The 15975-nt window shown below is 34.8% G+C and overlaps 2 protein-coding genes across 5 annotated transcripts in view; one reads left to right on the top strand and one right to left on the bottom strand.

The window, feature by feature from the left end:
• PALLD (palladin, cytoskeletal associated protein) overlaps positions 1–15975 on the top strand; it is a 583598-nt gene that overhangs the window by 65090 nt on the left and 502533 nt on the right. The window lies entirely within an intron of this gene.
• LOC136337723 (probable ATP-dependent RNA helicase DDX60) overlaps positions 1–15975 on the bottom strand; it is a 129762-nt gene that overhangs the window by 44218 nt on the left and 69569 nt on the right. For 3 of the 4 annotated variants that reach the window (XM_066279407.1, XM_066279422.1, XM_066279431.1), the window contains 7 exons: positions 12326–12584; positions 11602–11643; positions 10644–10810; positions 10010–10168; positions 6109–6258; positions 3366–3485; positions 1688–1783 (listed from right to left, as the gene is read on the bottom strand). In XM_066279407.1, the coding sequence (XP_066135504.1) occupies positions 1688–1783; positions 3366–3485; positions 6109–6258; positions 10010–10168; positions 10644–10810; positions 11602–11643; positions 12326–12584 (993 nt within the window). The remainder of the gene's footprint in view (positions 1–1687; positions 1784–3365; positions 3486–6108; positions 6259–10009; positions 10169–10643; positions 10811–11601; positions 11644–12325; positions 12585–15975) is intronic. The other variant, XM_066279416.1, reaches the window with a different exon arrangement.

Here is a 15975-nt window from a genome sequence, read left to right as displayed (position 1 = left end):
AGTGAACCTTTTTATAAAAACCGCCCACATTTGCAGTGCGGAGCAACCAAATGGCTCCGCGATTGGCCCACCATGAAAGCTGAAATGCCCACTAGTGGGCGGGAGGAACCAGGTTGACCAGCACTGCAAAAGTGGGCGGTTTTTATAAAAAGGTTCCCCATCACGGTCCTAGATAGAACATTTCCCTGACCCTACCAAAATAAATATTAGCCTTCAAAACCTTTCAGCTTTACGCTTATATAAAAAGGTCATATCATCTCAGAGTTTAGAGGTTAGAGTACAAATTAAGGTATTGGATTGCAAAAATGAACTTGTTGGATAGATTTTGAACAAGAACATTCAAGGTCCTCAAGATGCAATACATACAGATTAACCAAAAATCAGTATCAAACAAACCTTACAGAACAGCCTGCTGAGTAGCTCCAAGTTCATAGCAGGAAAAGTTCAGTTAAATATAGACATTATGTTTTCTTTCTTTAAATTAAAATTTCCTTGGATCAATAGACTATATTGTTTATTAATGTTCTAAGTTTCTTTAAATAAATATTCCTAATCATAATGCTGTAAATATTTTCTAAATAGCTTCCATTTTCTCCTATAAATCTTTATTGGAAAAGCAATCTGTAGAGCAGGGGTCCCCAAACTTTTTACACAGGGGGCCAGTTCACTGTCCCTCAGACCATTGGAGGGCCGGACTATAAAAAAAACTATAAACAAATTCCTATGCTCACTGCACATATCTTATTTTAAAGTAAAAAAACAAAATGGGAACAAATACAATATTTAAAATAAATAACAAGTAAATTTAAATCAACAAACTGACCAATATTTCAATAGAGGAACTATGCTCCTCTCACTGACCACCAATGAAAGAGGTACCCTTCCAGAAGTGTGGTGGGGGCCGGATAAATGGCCTCAGGGGACCGCATGTGACCCATGGGCCGTAGTTTGGGGACCCCTGCTGTAGAGACTATTTACAAAGGGCTCCAATGTTCTCTAGTTCCACTGTATTTGCTCAGTGGAGAGCCTTGGCAAGTAATTAGAAGAAGAGAAGAGAATAGGAAGTCTTTATTCTATTGGTTCCCTCCCTAAGGGTTACCTTGAGCCAGGTATGCCCCTCAGCTAAGGTAACTGCACCTCATCGTGTGCTCACCTCAATGAGAATTGCTTCTCTGCCTTATTCCTTCAAACCCAGGGGTAAGCTACTAGCTCTGAACTACTGCACTAACCTTTACAGTTCCTCATGCACACCTCTGGAAATTATTCTTCTTGAATTGTGTTTTTAGTGTGCCACTTGTTGGGACCATGACTGATAAAATAACTTACAAAAGTGACGTTGTTAGAGCCCAAATTCCTTGCATTAGAGAGTACAGATTGAATTTTGACATCTCTGTCCAGGAAAATTTATGCCATGCTGGTTATTTCTGCTGCTCTGAAACAGTAGCCACCAATGACAGGTTCCTCTCCCATATGGAGCTCTGCACCATGCACAGATATGCCCTACTGAGTCACAACAGGAAAATAGATCCCAAGTTTAAGCATGATCCCCCAGGAAAACCATTCAGAAGGAATTATCTCCCCAAACTGAACTCCATACAAAGGGACAAATGTCCTGAAGTACCAAGATCTCTATTATAGTGCTTATGGACACTAGGAAATTAACCCAGATAAAAAATACCACACCTACCTCATCAAATATAACGTATCTGATCCTTTTCACCCAGGCTTGGCGATGAGGAGCTAACATTAGAATTTCAAGGCAGGCAGGCACAGTAACAAGTACCTAAAAATAAGAATATTGTATAAACAAAGGAGCATTTACTATGTACAAATATAGTTATAAGAATATAAACGATTGAATTATAACTCTTGAATATACCAGCCGATAAATAGGATATAGTATTGCTTCTGAGAATGTTTCATTAAAAATGTTTTAATGTTTATTTTATTGACTTTAGAGAGAGGAAGGAGGAGTGCAGGAGAGATACAGGAACATCAATCTGTATGTACCCTAACCAGGATTGAACAGGCACGGTCTTCACCTCAGGATGATGCTCTAACCCAGTGGTCCCCAACCCCCGGGCCATTTGGTGCCGGTTCGCAGAGCAAGAATAAATAACTTACATTATTTCCATTTTATTTGTATTTAAGTCTGAACGATGTTTTATTTTTTAAAATGACCAGATTCCCTCTGTTACATCCATCTAAGACTCACTCTTGATGCTTGTCTCGGTCACGTGATACATTTATCCGTCTCATGCTAAAGGCCGGTCCGTGAAAATATTTTCTGACATTAAACCAGTCTGTGGCCCAAAAAAGGTTGAGGACCACTGCTCTAACCAACCAAACTATCTGGCCAGGGCTCATTAAAATTTTGATGTATTAGTTGGAACCTTATGAAATTGCAATTTTGCAGAGCAAGATGGAAAATATCATATTTGAAATTTAAATTTCTACTCATGAGTATTCAAAGAAATAAAAATAGAATTAATTGTCACAGGTTTATTTCTTCAACATCTGATGCTGAGGTATAGTTTGGATGGAAAAATGTTTATGAAGAACCAACAACTTCAAAAGTATGGGAAGCAGGACAGGGCAGAAGGGGAAGCTGAACTTCAAAACAGACCTGAGAAAGCCGTAACCAACCTGGCTCAGAGTCCTGGTCTAAATATTGGCTGTCAGAGCAATTCCAGATGAACCCAAAATGTCCCAGTGTTTATGCCGCTGCCTCACTCAGTCATGGGATAAGAACTACGAAGGCAGAACAGGGGGAACTGACAGCTGGCATCCATCTTGGCTACACTCCAACCTCTGGGCAGCATGTCCCTACTTGAAAGTGATTTGGGTAGCACATCTCTACGTCTGCCATGCAATGTTCTATAATCATGTTTTTACTTTTTGTTTAGTCTTGTTTATTTATGAGTTCGATAAAGAGAAAAACTGTCTGTGATTTACATAACACCCAATTTTCTATCCATACTATAACACTTAAAAATTACAATGAGTATCCTACTCACCAAGAAAAGTAAGAAAATCCTACTTGACTAGAAAAAGTAACTTTGATTGGAAATTGGTGTTTGTTAATTTTTTATAACATTGGATTCTTCAGATCACTTTGAATCAAGTTATAAACCAAGATGATGTAATGAACCATAACTGAAATCTGAAATTAAAATGTAAGTGTCCTTTTATTATCTACTCTTTATAATGTAACAATATTAAATTTTCTCTGAAGCCATCTCATCTGTAAATTCAATAAAATTATTATTTCCAAAGGCCTTGTGAGGATGTTGAATTTCTAGTGAAAAGACATATAAGTACTGTTGTATCATTTGATAACAATTGCATTAAGTAATATATCCTACCTGACAGTTTAGGGCATCATGACGATACTCCCTTGTAAAAACACCACATAGAGATTCACCATTTGGCATATTTTTGGTGTAACGATTATAAACAGTTGCTGCCACTTGATTAACAAGGGCCTAATAGACAAGGGAAAAAAATCCATTAACCACATAGGAAAGGGCAGGTAAAATCTCATAGAACAACAGGAACTATATAAAATTATGTGCTGCTCTAAGTGCAGAAAACTTAGTAACTGCTTTCTCATACTCATCTACCCTAAATACACTAACACACTCTCTTTGAGATCCTTTACTAAGCAAGTGAACCCCATTGATAAACCTCAACATAAAGTAAAATGGGAACAATGGCTTCATCAGAAGGAAAAAACAGGAAATGTTGCTGACACAATAGGAAAAAGGAAAACAGCTGATATCCGAATGACCAAGGTTTAGAGATAATTGTGAGTCTGCTACAGAAGAAAGGTCAAGTGAGGGACAGTCAAGGTAACATTGTGGTGCTTATATTTGGAGACTTCCTTAGGTATCTTAAGTTTGAATATAGACATGAGTAAGGGGAACCATGCTTGGGTCAACCATGTAGCCCGGTCAATGGAATGTGAGTGTGTGGAAACCTATGAACATCTATTTCACTTTATGCTGAAAAAAAGAATATGCACATATTAAAATATAAATCTTAAAGCACAAACATAAAAATAACAGAGAATAAACATTTCATATATTTTATATGTTTGAGCACACATAGAAAAGCTAAATGAAAATACTGAAAGTAATGACTGTACAAAGACATTAACATAATATTGCCATCATTAATATAACTATAACATAATCAAAAGACAAAATGACAAAAAGTATATTCATTAAAATTTAAAGAAAAATAGAATACTAGTAATACAATGTTCTGATAAATTAATAAAAAGACCTTCCCTTTCCCCCAACAAAAGAAAAATGGGCGAATGCATCCACATGTGGTTTGTGGATAAAGAACTATCAATACCTCAAAAATCACACATAAGGATATCCAATCAAGAGTATTCACAAAAATGCAAATTTAAAATAAAATAAAATAGATATAAACTAAAAGTTTTCACCTATTAATGTGGCAAAAACTTTTTAAATGATTTAGGATCATTGAGAAAGATAAGAAAATGCACACTGTCTCATACTAACAGTGGGAATAAAAATAGATTTAAACTTTTGGAAGTGTAATCGGCAATATGTATTGTGTTGACTTACCAATTTCACTTCTGGCAACCTTAATTTTTCTTTATATATTTTATTAATTTTCTACAATGAGCCCTTATTGCTTTTATAACCATGGGAAATAAAAAAACTACAATAAAAAATAGAGTGCTAATTTTAATTACTATATTATTAATTTGGTTCTGAGGCTGACCATAATTTACTTAACACATTTTCCTAGAAAATAAAATGAAGCCTTAATTCACATTAATCTATAGAATTAAAGTTATCCCATTTAAATTTGCCTTTCTTAATTGTATTCACATTTTAACAAAGGGTTGTGAATGTGGATATGCACACTTACATTTCCCATATATCAAACTTTCTCCTAAATGATAAAAAATCATACTTTCTGTTTTTCAAGTTCAACATTATGAGTACTAGATCATAAGAGAAATATTACAAAACAACCTGGCTTAAGAAATAAGGCAATGCCTGACCAGGCGGTGGCGCAGTGGATACAGCGTCAGACTGGGATGCGGAAGACCCAGGTTCAAGACCCCAAGGTCGCCAGCTTGAGCGTGGGCTCATCTGGTTTAAGCAAAAGCTCACCAGCTTGGACCCAAGGTCGTTGGCTTGAGCAAGGGGTTACTCAGTCTGCTGAAGACCCGTGGTCAAGGCACATATGAGAAAGCAATCAATGAACAACTAAGGTGTCGCAATGCACAACGAAAAACTAATGATTAAAAAAAAAAGAGAGAAAAACTAATGATTGATGCTTCTCATCTCTCCATTCCTGTCTGTCTGTCCCTGTCTATCTCTCTCTCTGACTCTCTCTCTCTCTGTCTCTGTTAAAAAAAATAAAAAAGAAATAGGGCAGTCACTAGGCCCAACAGCTGATTAGACAAACCCCACAAACTGCAGAGGCACTATTAGCTTAGTAAGTGACTCTACATTGCCCAGCAAAGTGTGGGTACTTCTCTCATTTCAAGCATAATGCCAAATGACAAGATCATAAAATCAGATTTTTCCTCACAACAGTTCTAAGGAAAGAATTATTTTGGTCTCTGAAACTAAAGAGAAAATGCAGGTTAAAAATAAATTAAATCATGGAAACAGCAGATTTGTTTGCCAGAAGCATGGGTGAAGTGTAGATAAAATGGGTAAAGATGGTCAAAAGGTGCAAACTTTCAGATGTAAGATAAATAAGTTCTGGGGCTATAATGTACAGCATGGAGACTATAATTAACAATGCTGTATGATATTTGAAAGTTTCTAAGAGAGTTGACCTTAAAAGTTTACATCAGAAGAAAAACAATGTATTTGAGATGATGAATGTTAACTAAACTTATTTTGTTAATTATTTCACAATATATACATATATCAAACCATTATATTGAACATCTTAAATAATACAATGGTATATGTCAATTATATCTCAATAATACTAGAAAATGAATACATATAAAAAGTGAAACAGATTTACCACATAAATACATGCACTATTTTTAAAGACAAGGTTCAAGAATGCAAGAGCAAACCAAAATCACTTGAACACTACCTTTGTTGGTGCAACATACACAACCACCCCTTCATTGCTCTCCTTCAGTACTTTCTCCATGCAGTAGTAGGAAGCATAGGTTTTCCCTGAGGATGTTGGTGCAACAATCACAGCTGATTCATTATTATCCACAACATCAAGGAGCTCTCGCTGCAGGGTTCACAGCACCATTTGTGTCAATAATGTGAAAAGCATGTTACCAAAACAAATATATGAATATGCTTTCAATATAATTTTCTGAACCTCAAAAGAAATGATTGGGATTTGCAAACACATGAATGTACATATAGAAAAATCTAAAGTGGTCCTGGCCAGTTAGCTAAGTGATAGAGCACTGGCCCTATGTGTGGATGTCCTGGGTTCAATTCCTAATCAGGGCACACAAGAGAAGCAAAATCTGCTTTTCTAACCCACCCCTTCTCTTTCTCTCTTTCTCTTTCTTCCCGTCCCGCAGCCATGGCTTGAATGGTTTGAGCATATCGGCCCCAGGCACTAAGGATGGCTCCATGGAGCCTCTACCTCAGGCACTAAAAATAGTTTAGTTGCCAGCATGGCCCCAGATGGGCAGAGCATCAGCCCCAGACAAGGTTTGCTGGGTGGATCCTGGTCGGGGCGCATGCAGGAGTCTGTCTCTCTATCTCCCCTCCTTTCACTTGGAAAAGAAGAAAAATAAAAAAAGAAAAAAGAAAAATCTGAAGAATTCATGATATTCTCTCAGAAGAGAAAATTGTCATGTTTTTGAGCAATTGAAGGCGTGTTTGTGTGTGAAAAATGGTGAGTCTGAATAAAATATCTTGTTACTGAGAAGACTTTTTTTCTAAATATTTGTCATTGATTAAGTGCTGAATGGCTTTGAGAAATTAAGTTATAAGAAGTGGCCAATACATATTTTTAAGATGATGAAAAAGCAGTGAGAAGAAAAAAGAACTCGATTCATTATTTTATTACTTATACTGTAATTTCTGAACTGAGGGATGTTGGGTACCTGCTTTGGAGCGCAGAGGGATCTTTATCTCTTCAGCCTATCCTTTTATTCATCAAAATAATGACTACTCAAAGAATCATAAGCCTGTATGATGAGAAGTATGTAAAAAAATAAATAAACCCAAAACCCTTACCTGCATAGTCTCTTAATCTAGGTCCACTCTGGGACACTCCTCAGAATGAAAGGAGCATCAGAAGAATTGCAATGTCTGTGCATGAGTTTGTCTCTATGTTGCTTGTTAGTTCATTTCATTCATTAGATTCCACATATGAGTGAAATCATATGGTACTTGTCTCTCTCTGACTGGCTTATTTTACTTAGCATAATGATATCCAGGTCCATGGGATGAGGGGTGGGGGCAGGTGCCAGGTGAGGGAGGTGGAGGGATAAAACAAAAAGGACAAAAAAAAGAAAACTCATGGACACAAACAACAATGTGGTGATTACTGGGATGGGGGAAGGGGAGAAGAGTATGGAGCATAAATGGTGATAGACAGAGACTTGACTGGGGAGGGGGGTGAATGCACAATATGGTGTACAGAGATGTGTTGTACAATTAGGCACCTGAATCTGTATAATTATATTAACTAGTGTTACCCTAATAAATTTTATTTTTTAAAAAGCTTTCAATGCCTGTGAGATTAATGAAGAGTCTCTTCAATAAACGGTGTTGGGAAAACTAGACAGCCATATGCAAAAAATGAAATATAACCACTATCTTATACCATACATAAAAATAAACTCAAAATTAATTAAATACTTAAATATAGGACCTAAAACCATGAAACTCCTTGAAGAAAAAATAAGTGTTAAGCTCTTTGACATATGACTTGGCAAAGATTTTCTAAATCTGACATCAAAATCAAAGGCAACAAAAGCAAAAACAAACAAGTCAAATTACATCAAACTAAAGAGCTTCTGCATAGCAAAGGAAAATATGGACAAATAAAGGGCAACCTATTGAATGGGAGAAAATATTTGTATATTCTATATCTGATAAGGGACTAATATGCAAAATAACAAAGAACTCATACAACTTAATACCAAAAAAGCAAACAATCTAATTACAAAATGAGCAGAGAATCTGAATAGACATTTTCCCAAAGAAGATTTACAAATGGTCAACAGATACATAAAGAGAAGTCTAACATCACTAATAATCAGGGAAATACAAATCAAAACCACAATGAGATATCACTTCACACCTGATAGAATGGATATCAATCAAAAAAGACAAGAAATAACAAGTGTTGGGGAGAATGTAGAGCAAAGGGAACCATTCTGCATTAGTGGTGAGAGTGTAAATTTGTGTAGCCAGTATGAAAAAGAGTGTGGAAGTTTCTTAAAAATGAAAAGTAGAGCTCCATATGATCCAGCAATTCCACTACTGGGTATTTATTGGAAGAAAATAATAACACAACTTGAAAAGATATAAGCACCCCCATGTTTATCGCAGAATTACTTCCAATACCCAAGACATGAAAACATCCTAAGTGTCCATCAGTGATTAAATGTATAAAAAAAAATGTGTCATATGCACGAGTATACATTACACACACACACACATGCACACACACACACACACACACACACACTAGAATATTATTCAGACATAAAAAAGAATGAAATCTTTCCATTTACAGCTTAATGGATGGACCTTGAGATAATTATGCTTAGTGAAATAAGCCAGCCAAAGAAAGATAAATACTGTATTGTCTCTTAAATGTGGAATCTAAAAAGAAAAAGAAAATAGAAAACAAAGCTCACATTGTTGGTTGCCAGAGATGAGCATGAGGAATGGGACAAAAAAGGGAGCAGGAATATTAAAAACAAATTAATTTAAAATAAATAAATTAAAACCACTACAAAGAAAAATATTAGAGTCCCACAATTATGACTAGCAATAGATTATCCTATATTAGAAGGAACCTGTGAGATTAAATTTTCTTGGGGAATTACAGAGTAATATGTACTATTATCTAGGCTCTGACTGTGAAATCTAAGTGTAGAAAAAAAATTGCCTAAGACCTAGAAATATAATCCTAAAGTGATCAGTGTAGGAAAACGGTAAACCATGATGTAGTTGGACTGGGTCTTGGGCTGACTGCAATATTAGTACTGAGTAAAGACTCATCTCATTCTGAATTTTTGTGATTCTCCAAAGCAAAATCCTGAAGGCACACCCTTAGAGGTAGAGTTTGGCATTTTGATGCTAAGTTTAAGAACACATCAACACTGAGTTGTCCTAGAAAGAAAATGTTATGTAAAATAAAAGTAAAACTTTTCTATATCACTTTCCTTAATATAAAACAAAAAAGATGAATTATGACTAGGATAGTCTATTAGGTTGAACCTGTGTAATTACATTTTTGTAGATAAACGTGTTCAATTTATCAGCAATTTTATATGGTTCAATCTATACAAAACATGCCATTTTATTCCAATTTTTATATCCATAAATATTAACTTTACATTTATTTAGAGAATAGCTACTAAAATGACAAAAGAGGCATGTACATACCTAAACAATTGTATAACCAGTTTAAGCTGCCTATCATCTCTGTGCACATTTATATATTTACATATAAAACCGTACTGGCACAGAGAAAACTTGGAGGCTGTGCATAATGATACAACTGGATGACACACAACTTCAAGAATACACATGTGAACTCATCAGAGTACCTCCAGAAAATGATCTACGAATAAAAAAAATAAACGAAAGGAAATTTTCACTTTCTTTAAGTTGGTAAAGTATCTACATTTGATATTTCCAATGACAAAATAATTTTAAATGACATGACTCAATATTTCAAAGTTTATGACAATGTAATATGTACAGCCACAATAATAAGAAGGTTTTAAAATCACATTTACTAATATAATACAAGAATGTTCATTTCATTCAACCATTACCTGCCACGTGTCAGGAATAAAATCCTGAACTCTGGGATCTGGGTCTTTTCTCTCCTCTCGTATCAAATAATGGCCCATGTGTTGCAGTTGGAACCGAACAGGCCCAATGCCAACTGAGTATTTATTACTTTTCTTCTCCTTTATGTCATCTCCTGCAACCTACATTATTTCAAAAGTCCATCTTGAAAGTGGTTTAAAATTACAACACATTTAAGTAATTAAAATATTTATTACTAGCGCTTGTATGAGAAAATTATTTATTACTTTTTATATTTTGTAATATTTACTGAAGTCTTTTATCACTCATAATTCATCATCATTTGAGATTTTAAAATACCCATTATCATATATTTAAAGACAATTGAAGAATCACAATATAGTTTTTACATTTTTTGCTGGAATGGAACACAAGATTAGTTTTAAGGGTCATTAGAGACTATCTGTCATTGAATGCTTGTCCAGACTAGCACTTGTACAAGCTTTCAAATTCTACATGACTTCAATTTGGGATAGCTGGATTACTAATAATGATTATGAATTGAGAGTAAATATTTTCAGTTAAAAAATGTTGCAAGACACTTTATGTATAATTAATAACTACTCTATTAAAATGGAGCAATTCTGAAAATATTACCTCAGTTGGATACAAAGAACTTGCCAACTCATCAAATCCTAAACACTGAAGACATCTGGCTATGAGTTGCAGATCTGTCTCTTGCAAAAGTTCTGGATATTTGTCCATCAAGGAGTGGATCCTTTTCATCATTTGAGCAGCTATACTTAAATCTTTTATTGTTTTACCTTGGCAAAGAATAAACAATAAAGTTGTTATAAAGACCACCAGAAATAAAAAAAAAAAATTATTATCCAAGATTAGTCATCCAGGCAATCTATCTAACCTAACTGAATTCACTATCTTAATTAATATCAATGGACGTTTTGGAGCACAAAGTACTAAATAAAATCATATTAAAGTGCAACTACACACACTTCATCATCTCCAGTTGAGAAGTAGCTGTGAAAGGATTGGTGAAAAAAAAAATCTAATAGTTCATGATAAAAATAAGATTGTTAAAGTTCAAATTTCTTTAAGTTCTGGGGAACCAACAAATATTTTCTCAATCTATTTTTTTCATGCCTTCTCTACTATGTTCAAAGCAAATATCTGGTTAAAAACTTAGCAACATTTATTGAGGTCTACTAGTGATCATAGATGACTATTTGGTGTAATCATTGGAACCTCAATTCAATCAGTCTAATGCAGCTGCCAGATACAGACTTTGCTAATTCTTCTTCATTTCTTTAGTCATATATGTATATAGTAACATTTTTATTCCTCTTCACTGCTACTCTTTTCATACTTACCATTTTAAGTCTGTCTTTGATTCTACCTGTCTTCCAATCAACCTACACTTAGCAAATATTACCAAATACCTACTAAATGCTATAAGAAGCTTCAAAAGAAATTTAGTACAGAATTCTTACTCCCTAGAAAGGTAAGCCACTGTAAATTCTGATCTCTCTTGGTAACACCCAACTTAAATCCTGATACAACATGTTTGTCGGGAAGAAACACATAAGCCAAGTCTTACACTTTTCATTGTTATGAAATCCACAGTGAAAGGATGACTTTGCTGGAGCAGATTGAAGTTCATAGAAGAACAGTATGGAAAAAAAGAAAGAAAGAAACTGGTGACCATGTGTTAAATGGATTCAGGTATGGAGATGCTCAAAATGACACCTATTAGGTTTATTCAGAAGTTTTTAGGTATGGCATATGTTCATTTCACCTGCTATCAATTTACTTATCTCTACCCAGTCTTATTTTTCCTTTATCTTCCTCTTCCCATCTGTTCTTTTCCCCTCATTATCTACTGTAGAAACTGTAGAGTGCATGGAACCACAGCAACTTTTGGAAGAGCTCAGCATGCTAATAAACATGATCCCAGTTTTACCCAGAAATAAATTGTTCATATTTCACATCTTAAAGATGAATGATAGATTCTCCCTGGGTGCCTCACCATCTTTGTTGGTCCCCTTACCAACTTTCACAACTTTGTAAGTAGTTTTTTCAAACTTCTCTTTGTGATTTGATTTGAATTTACTTATGAATGTGAAGAATATTTGCTACTGGGACCCTCTCTGAAATTTCCTTGCTCATTGATAAAATAGAGGTAAGACTACTTAGAGGAAGGATAAAATCAGATAACGCATCTAAGGCTCCTAAAACAAATTTCCAGTTAGCAAGTGCTATCATCATTCTTTTTTTCATTAATTCTCCAACACATCAAAATAGAAAAGTGCACAAGCACATACCTTTTCTTTGGCTTCTACAGTGTTCTTTCCACGCTTTTAAGCAGGCAGTCAACCCTACCAATTCAACTCGAAATTTTACGGAGTTACTTTTACATGATTTCAAAAAATCTTCTAGTTTCTGTATACCAGAGTTTAAGTTCTCTTTCAATTCCTCCTCAATGGAAAATGACAGAACATTCCATTTTGTCTCTTCTTTTTGTTCTTCCTTGGCAAATAACCTCTTTTTATTCTCTCTAGCAATTATTTCAGCCTTTGTCTCCTGCCCAAAAAAGGAAAGAAATGTACCATGAATCAAGTTGAAAATAATCCAAGATGATATTTTATGAATAAGACAATATTTTTAAGTGTATATTGATTATTTTGACCATCACCCTACTCCTGAATAGGCACAATTTTAGTTTGTATTTGTTTTTTAAAATGAAAGCCTCTCTTAATTAAAAACTTAAGATAGTATAATTTATTGAGTATAAAGACTTTATGGAGATAATGTTCTAGGTCTCTGAGTGGTAGATTATGAAACAAAGAGTATATATAACAAAAATCAGAAACCTCAGGACACTATGCTTTCATGTCTCCATGCACTGGTTCCTGCTGTTCTCTCTAGAATTGGTTTCCTCTTTCTTTCCTCCAAGATCACTTCCCTATCTCCTATATGCCCTTCAAAATATTCTTTATATGAAACCATTCTTAACTCTCCTGAGACTATGTTATATATTCCTCCTCTTCCTGAGTATCTCTTTATCAAAGCACACATCATATATATTATAGCTATGATTTCACTTATCATAATTCCTCTCTACATTAATCCATTAATTTCCTTGTAACAGTGATGTGTGAAAGTTGTCTGTACATCTCAAGCCTAAATATTTAGTTTATAATGTTTGATGAGTGAATGAGGAAACAGAAAGGAAATGAAGGTAAAAGGTAGATGGAAGAAACAACTGATTTACTCTATCTAGATTTTTAGTCGACGTAAACACAAATGGACCACTTTTACTATACTTTTACCAATTTGGTTTATCAATATACAAAGGCAAGTTAGAAGATTATTGTTTTCATAAGAGAATTTCAACAAGCCTTCCACTATTCTGGTTAGTCAGAACACTAATATCAAAACTTTGCCTAAAATAAAGTCAACCTTGGTTGCCATCATTTTCTCAGTATTTAATTCTAATCAATAAATATTGAGATTTCCAAATGTTTTAATTTTCCAAATGCCCCTTCTTAGGTTAACTCAGCATGGTTCTGTCTCAACAGGACAAGAACGACCCCTGGATCTTTGCCAAGGAAAATGCTTCTATCTGGAATACGCAGATTTATTAAACTGTTGCCAGAAGAGCACAGTTATACAGAGCTAAAGGAGTTTAATTCCATGAGACAATTTAATTTCTAACAATGCAGAGAAAAAAAAGCATGAAATTTTCTTCAGTTTTTATAACTTGTACTTTGTAATAAGAATTTTTGAAAACTTGACATTTTATAACCACTCGCAAAAGAAAAAAAAGAAGCAGCCTCTTGGTAGCCCTAAATGAAATAGAAAAGGCTGTAATTGGATGATCTAATTAACAATAAATTTGACTATAAAAAAGATCATCGTGACAAAGAGAAAACAATGACCACCTCGCTAGGCTTGGGGAGGCTACATTTTTACTATTAGAACAAATGTCTTCATATCTTCTTAGACTTCCTTTTTTAATTTCAGCTATCCTGAGGCATACTTGACAAATAAAATAGTAAGATATTTAGTGTACATCATGGGAATTTGATACAGGTATGCATTTTAGAAGGATTCCCCATAATGAGTCCATTAATCCACCCATCACCTCGCAGATTTATTTATTTATTTATTTATTTATGTATTTATTTATTTATTTTTGGTGAGAACATTTAACATCTACTCTCTTAGTAAATTTCAATGACAACCCAGTTTTATCAATTATAGTCACCATGTTTTACATTAGCACCTCCAACATTATCCCTCTTAGAGATGAAAATCTATACCCTTTTACCAACCTCTTCCTATTTCCTTCAACTAAACCAGGGGTCTCAAACTCGCGGCCCGCCGAACAATTTTGTGCAGCCAGCAGACTAGTCCACGAAGTTCAAAATATTTTGGATAAAATTAAGTAAGCCTAGGGGCCTACTTGTATTTTTCATTTCTCTAGCATCCTAGCTAGATATTAGCTTAGTTAACAGCCATTGTGATGCGAACTACAGTTTCTGGTCGTTTTGTGACACTGAGTAAACTGCATGTACGATTGTGCTTGTTGTACTGATTTTTTTTTGTTTACAACTGCAGTGAGAAAAGTGTTGCGTAACAGTTGCCTTTTGTAGACCTAGTGAGGCCTGCCGAAGGGCTGTGATCTTGCTCTGTGGCCCACATGCTGAGTTGAGTTTGAGACCCCTGAACTAAACCCTGCCAACATTTTACTGTCTTTTTCTAGAAGTTTGACTTTTTCTTTTTTAGATTTTACATATAAGAATTTTTTATTCTATTTCTGTGAAAAATGCCACTGGAATTTTGATAATGATTGCATTGACTCTGTAGATTGCTTTAGGTAATAGAGATTTTTTTTTTCACAGAGACAGAGAGTCAGAGAGAGGAATAGACAGGGACAGACAGACAGGAAAGGAGAGAGATGAGAAGCATCAATCATCAGTTTTTATTGTGACACCTTAGATGTTCATTGATTGCTTTCTCATATGTGCCTTGACGTGGGCCTTCAGCAGACTGAGTAACCCCTTGCTCGAGCCAGCGACCTTGGGACCAAGCTGGTGAGCTTTGCTCAAACCAGATGAGCCCGCGCTCAAGCTGGCAACCTCGGGGTCTCGAACCTGGGTCCTCTGCATTCCAGTCCAACGCTCTATCCACTGCGCCACCGCCTGGTCAGGCATTCCCATTAATGCCTTATAGTTTTCAGAGTATAGGTCTTAAAGCTCCTTAGTAAAGTGTTATTTTTTTCTCAGCATTTTATTCTGTTTGATGCAATTGTAATTGTAACTATTTTCTTAATTACTCTTTCTGACAGTTTATTATTAGTGTACAGAAATGCAAAAGACTTTTGTATATTGATTTATACCTACAACTTTACTGAATTTATTTATTGATTCTAGTCATTTTTTGGTAGAATCTTAGGTTTCTTACATATGTTATCATGTCATCTACAAATAGAGACAATCTTAGTTCTTTCTTCTTAAGTAGAATGCCTTTTATTTCTTTTTCTTGCCAATTGCTCTAGCTGGGACTTCCAGTAATATTTTGAATAAAAGTGTAAAGAGTGGGCTTTCTCGTCTTATTTCTGATCTTAGAGAAAAAGCTTTCAGGTTTTGTCATTATATAATGACTTCTTTCTCTGTTATTACAGTATTTGACTTAAAGTCTATTTTCTTTAATATAAGTATAGCTACCTCTACTTTCTTTTTGTTTCCATTTGCATGTGATGTCATTTTCTACTCTTCTACCTTTAGTCTATGTGTGTCCTTAAAGCAGAATTGAGTATATAGTTGGGTCTTTTCTTATTATTTATTCGACCTGTCTTTCTCTTTTGAGTGAATAATTTAGTACATTTACCTTTAAATTAATTATTGACAGGTACTGACTTATGTGGACAAAAAAGGGGCCACATGCTGAAACTGACAGACCCAAGGGA

The sequence above is a fragment of the Saccopteryx bilineata genome, chromosome 1 (genome assembly GCF_036850765.1).
Source record: "Saccopteryx bilineata isolate mSacBil1 chromosome 1, mSacBil1_pri_phased_curated, whole genome shotgun sequence".
In the NCBI taxonomy this organism is placed as follows: Eukaryota; Metazoa; Chordata; class Mammalia; order Chiroptera; family Emballonuridae; genus Saccopteryx; species Saccopteryx bilineata.
Note: the sequence above shows the minus strand (reverse complement) of the source record. Positions and strands in the feature narration are given on the sequence as shown.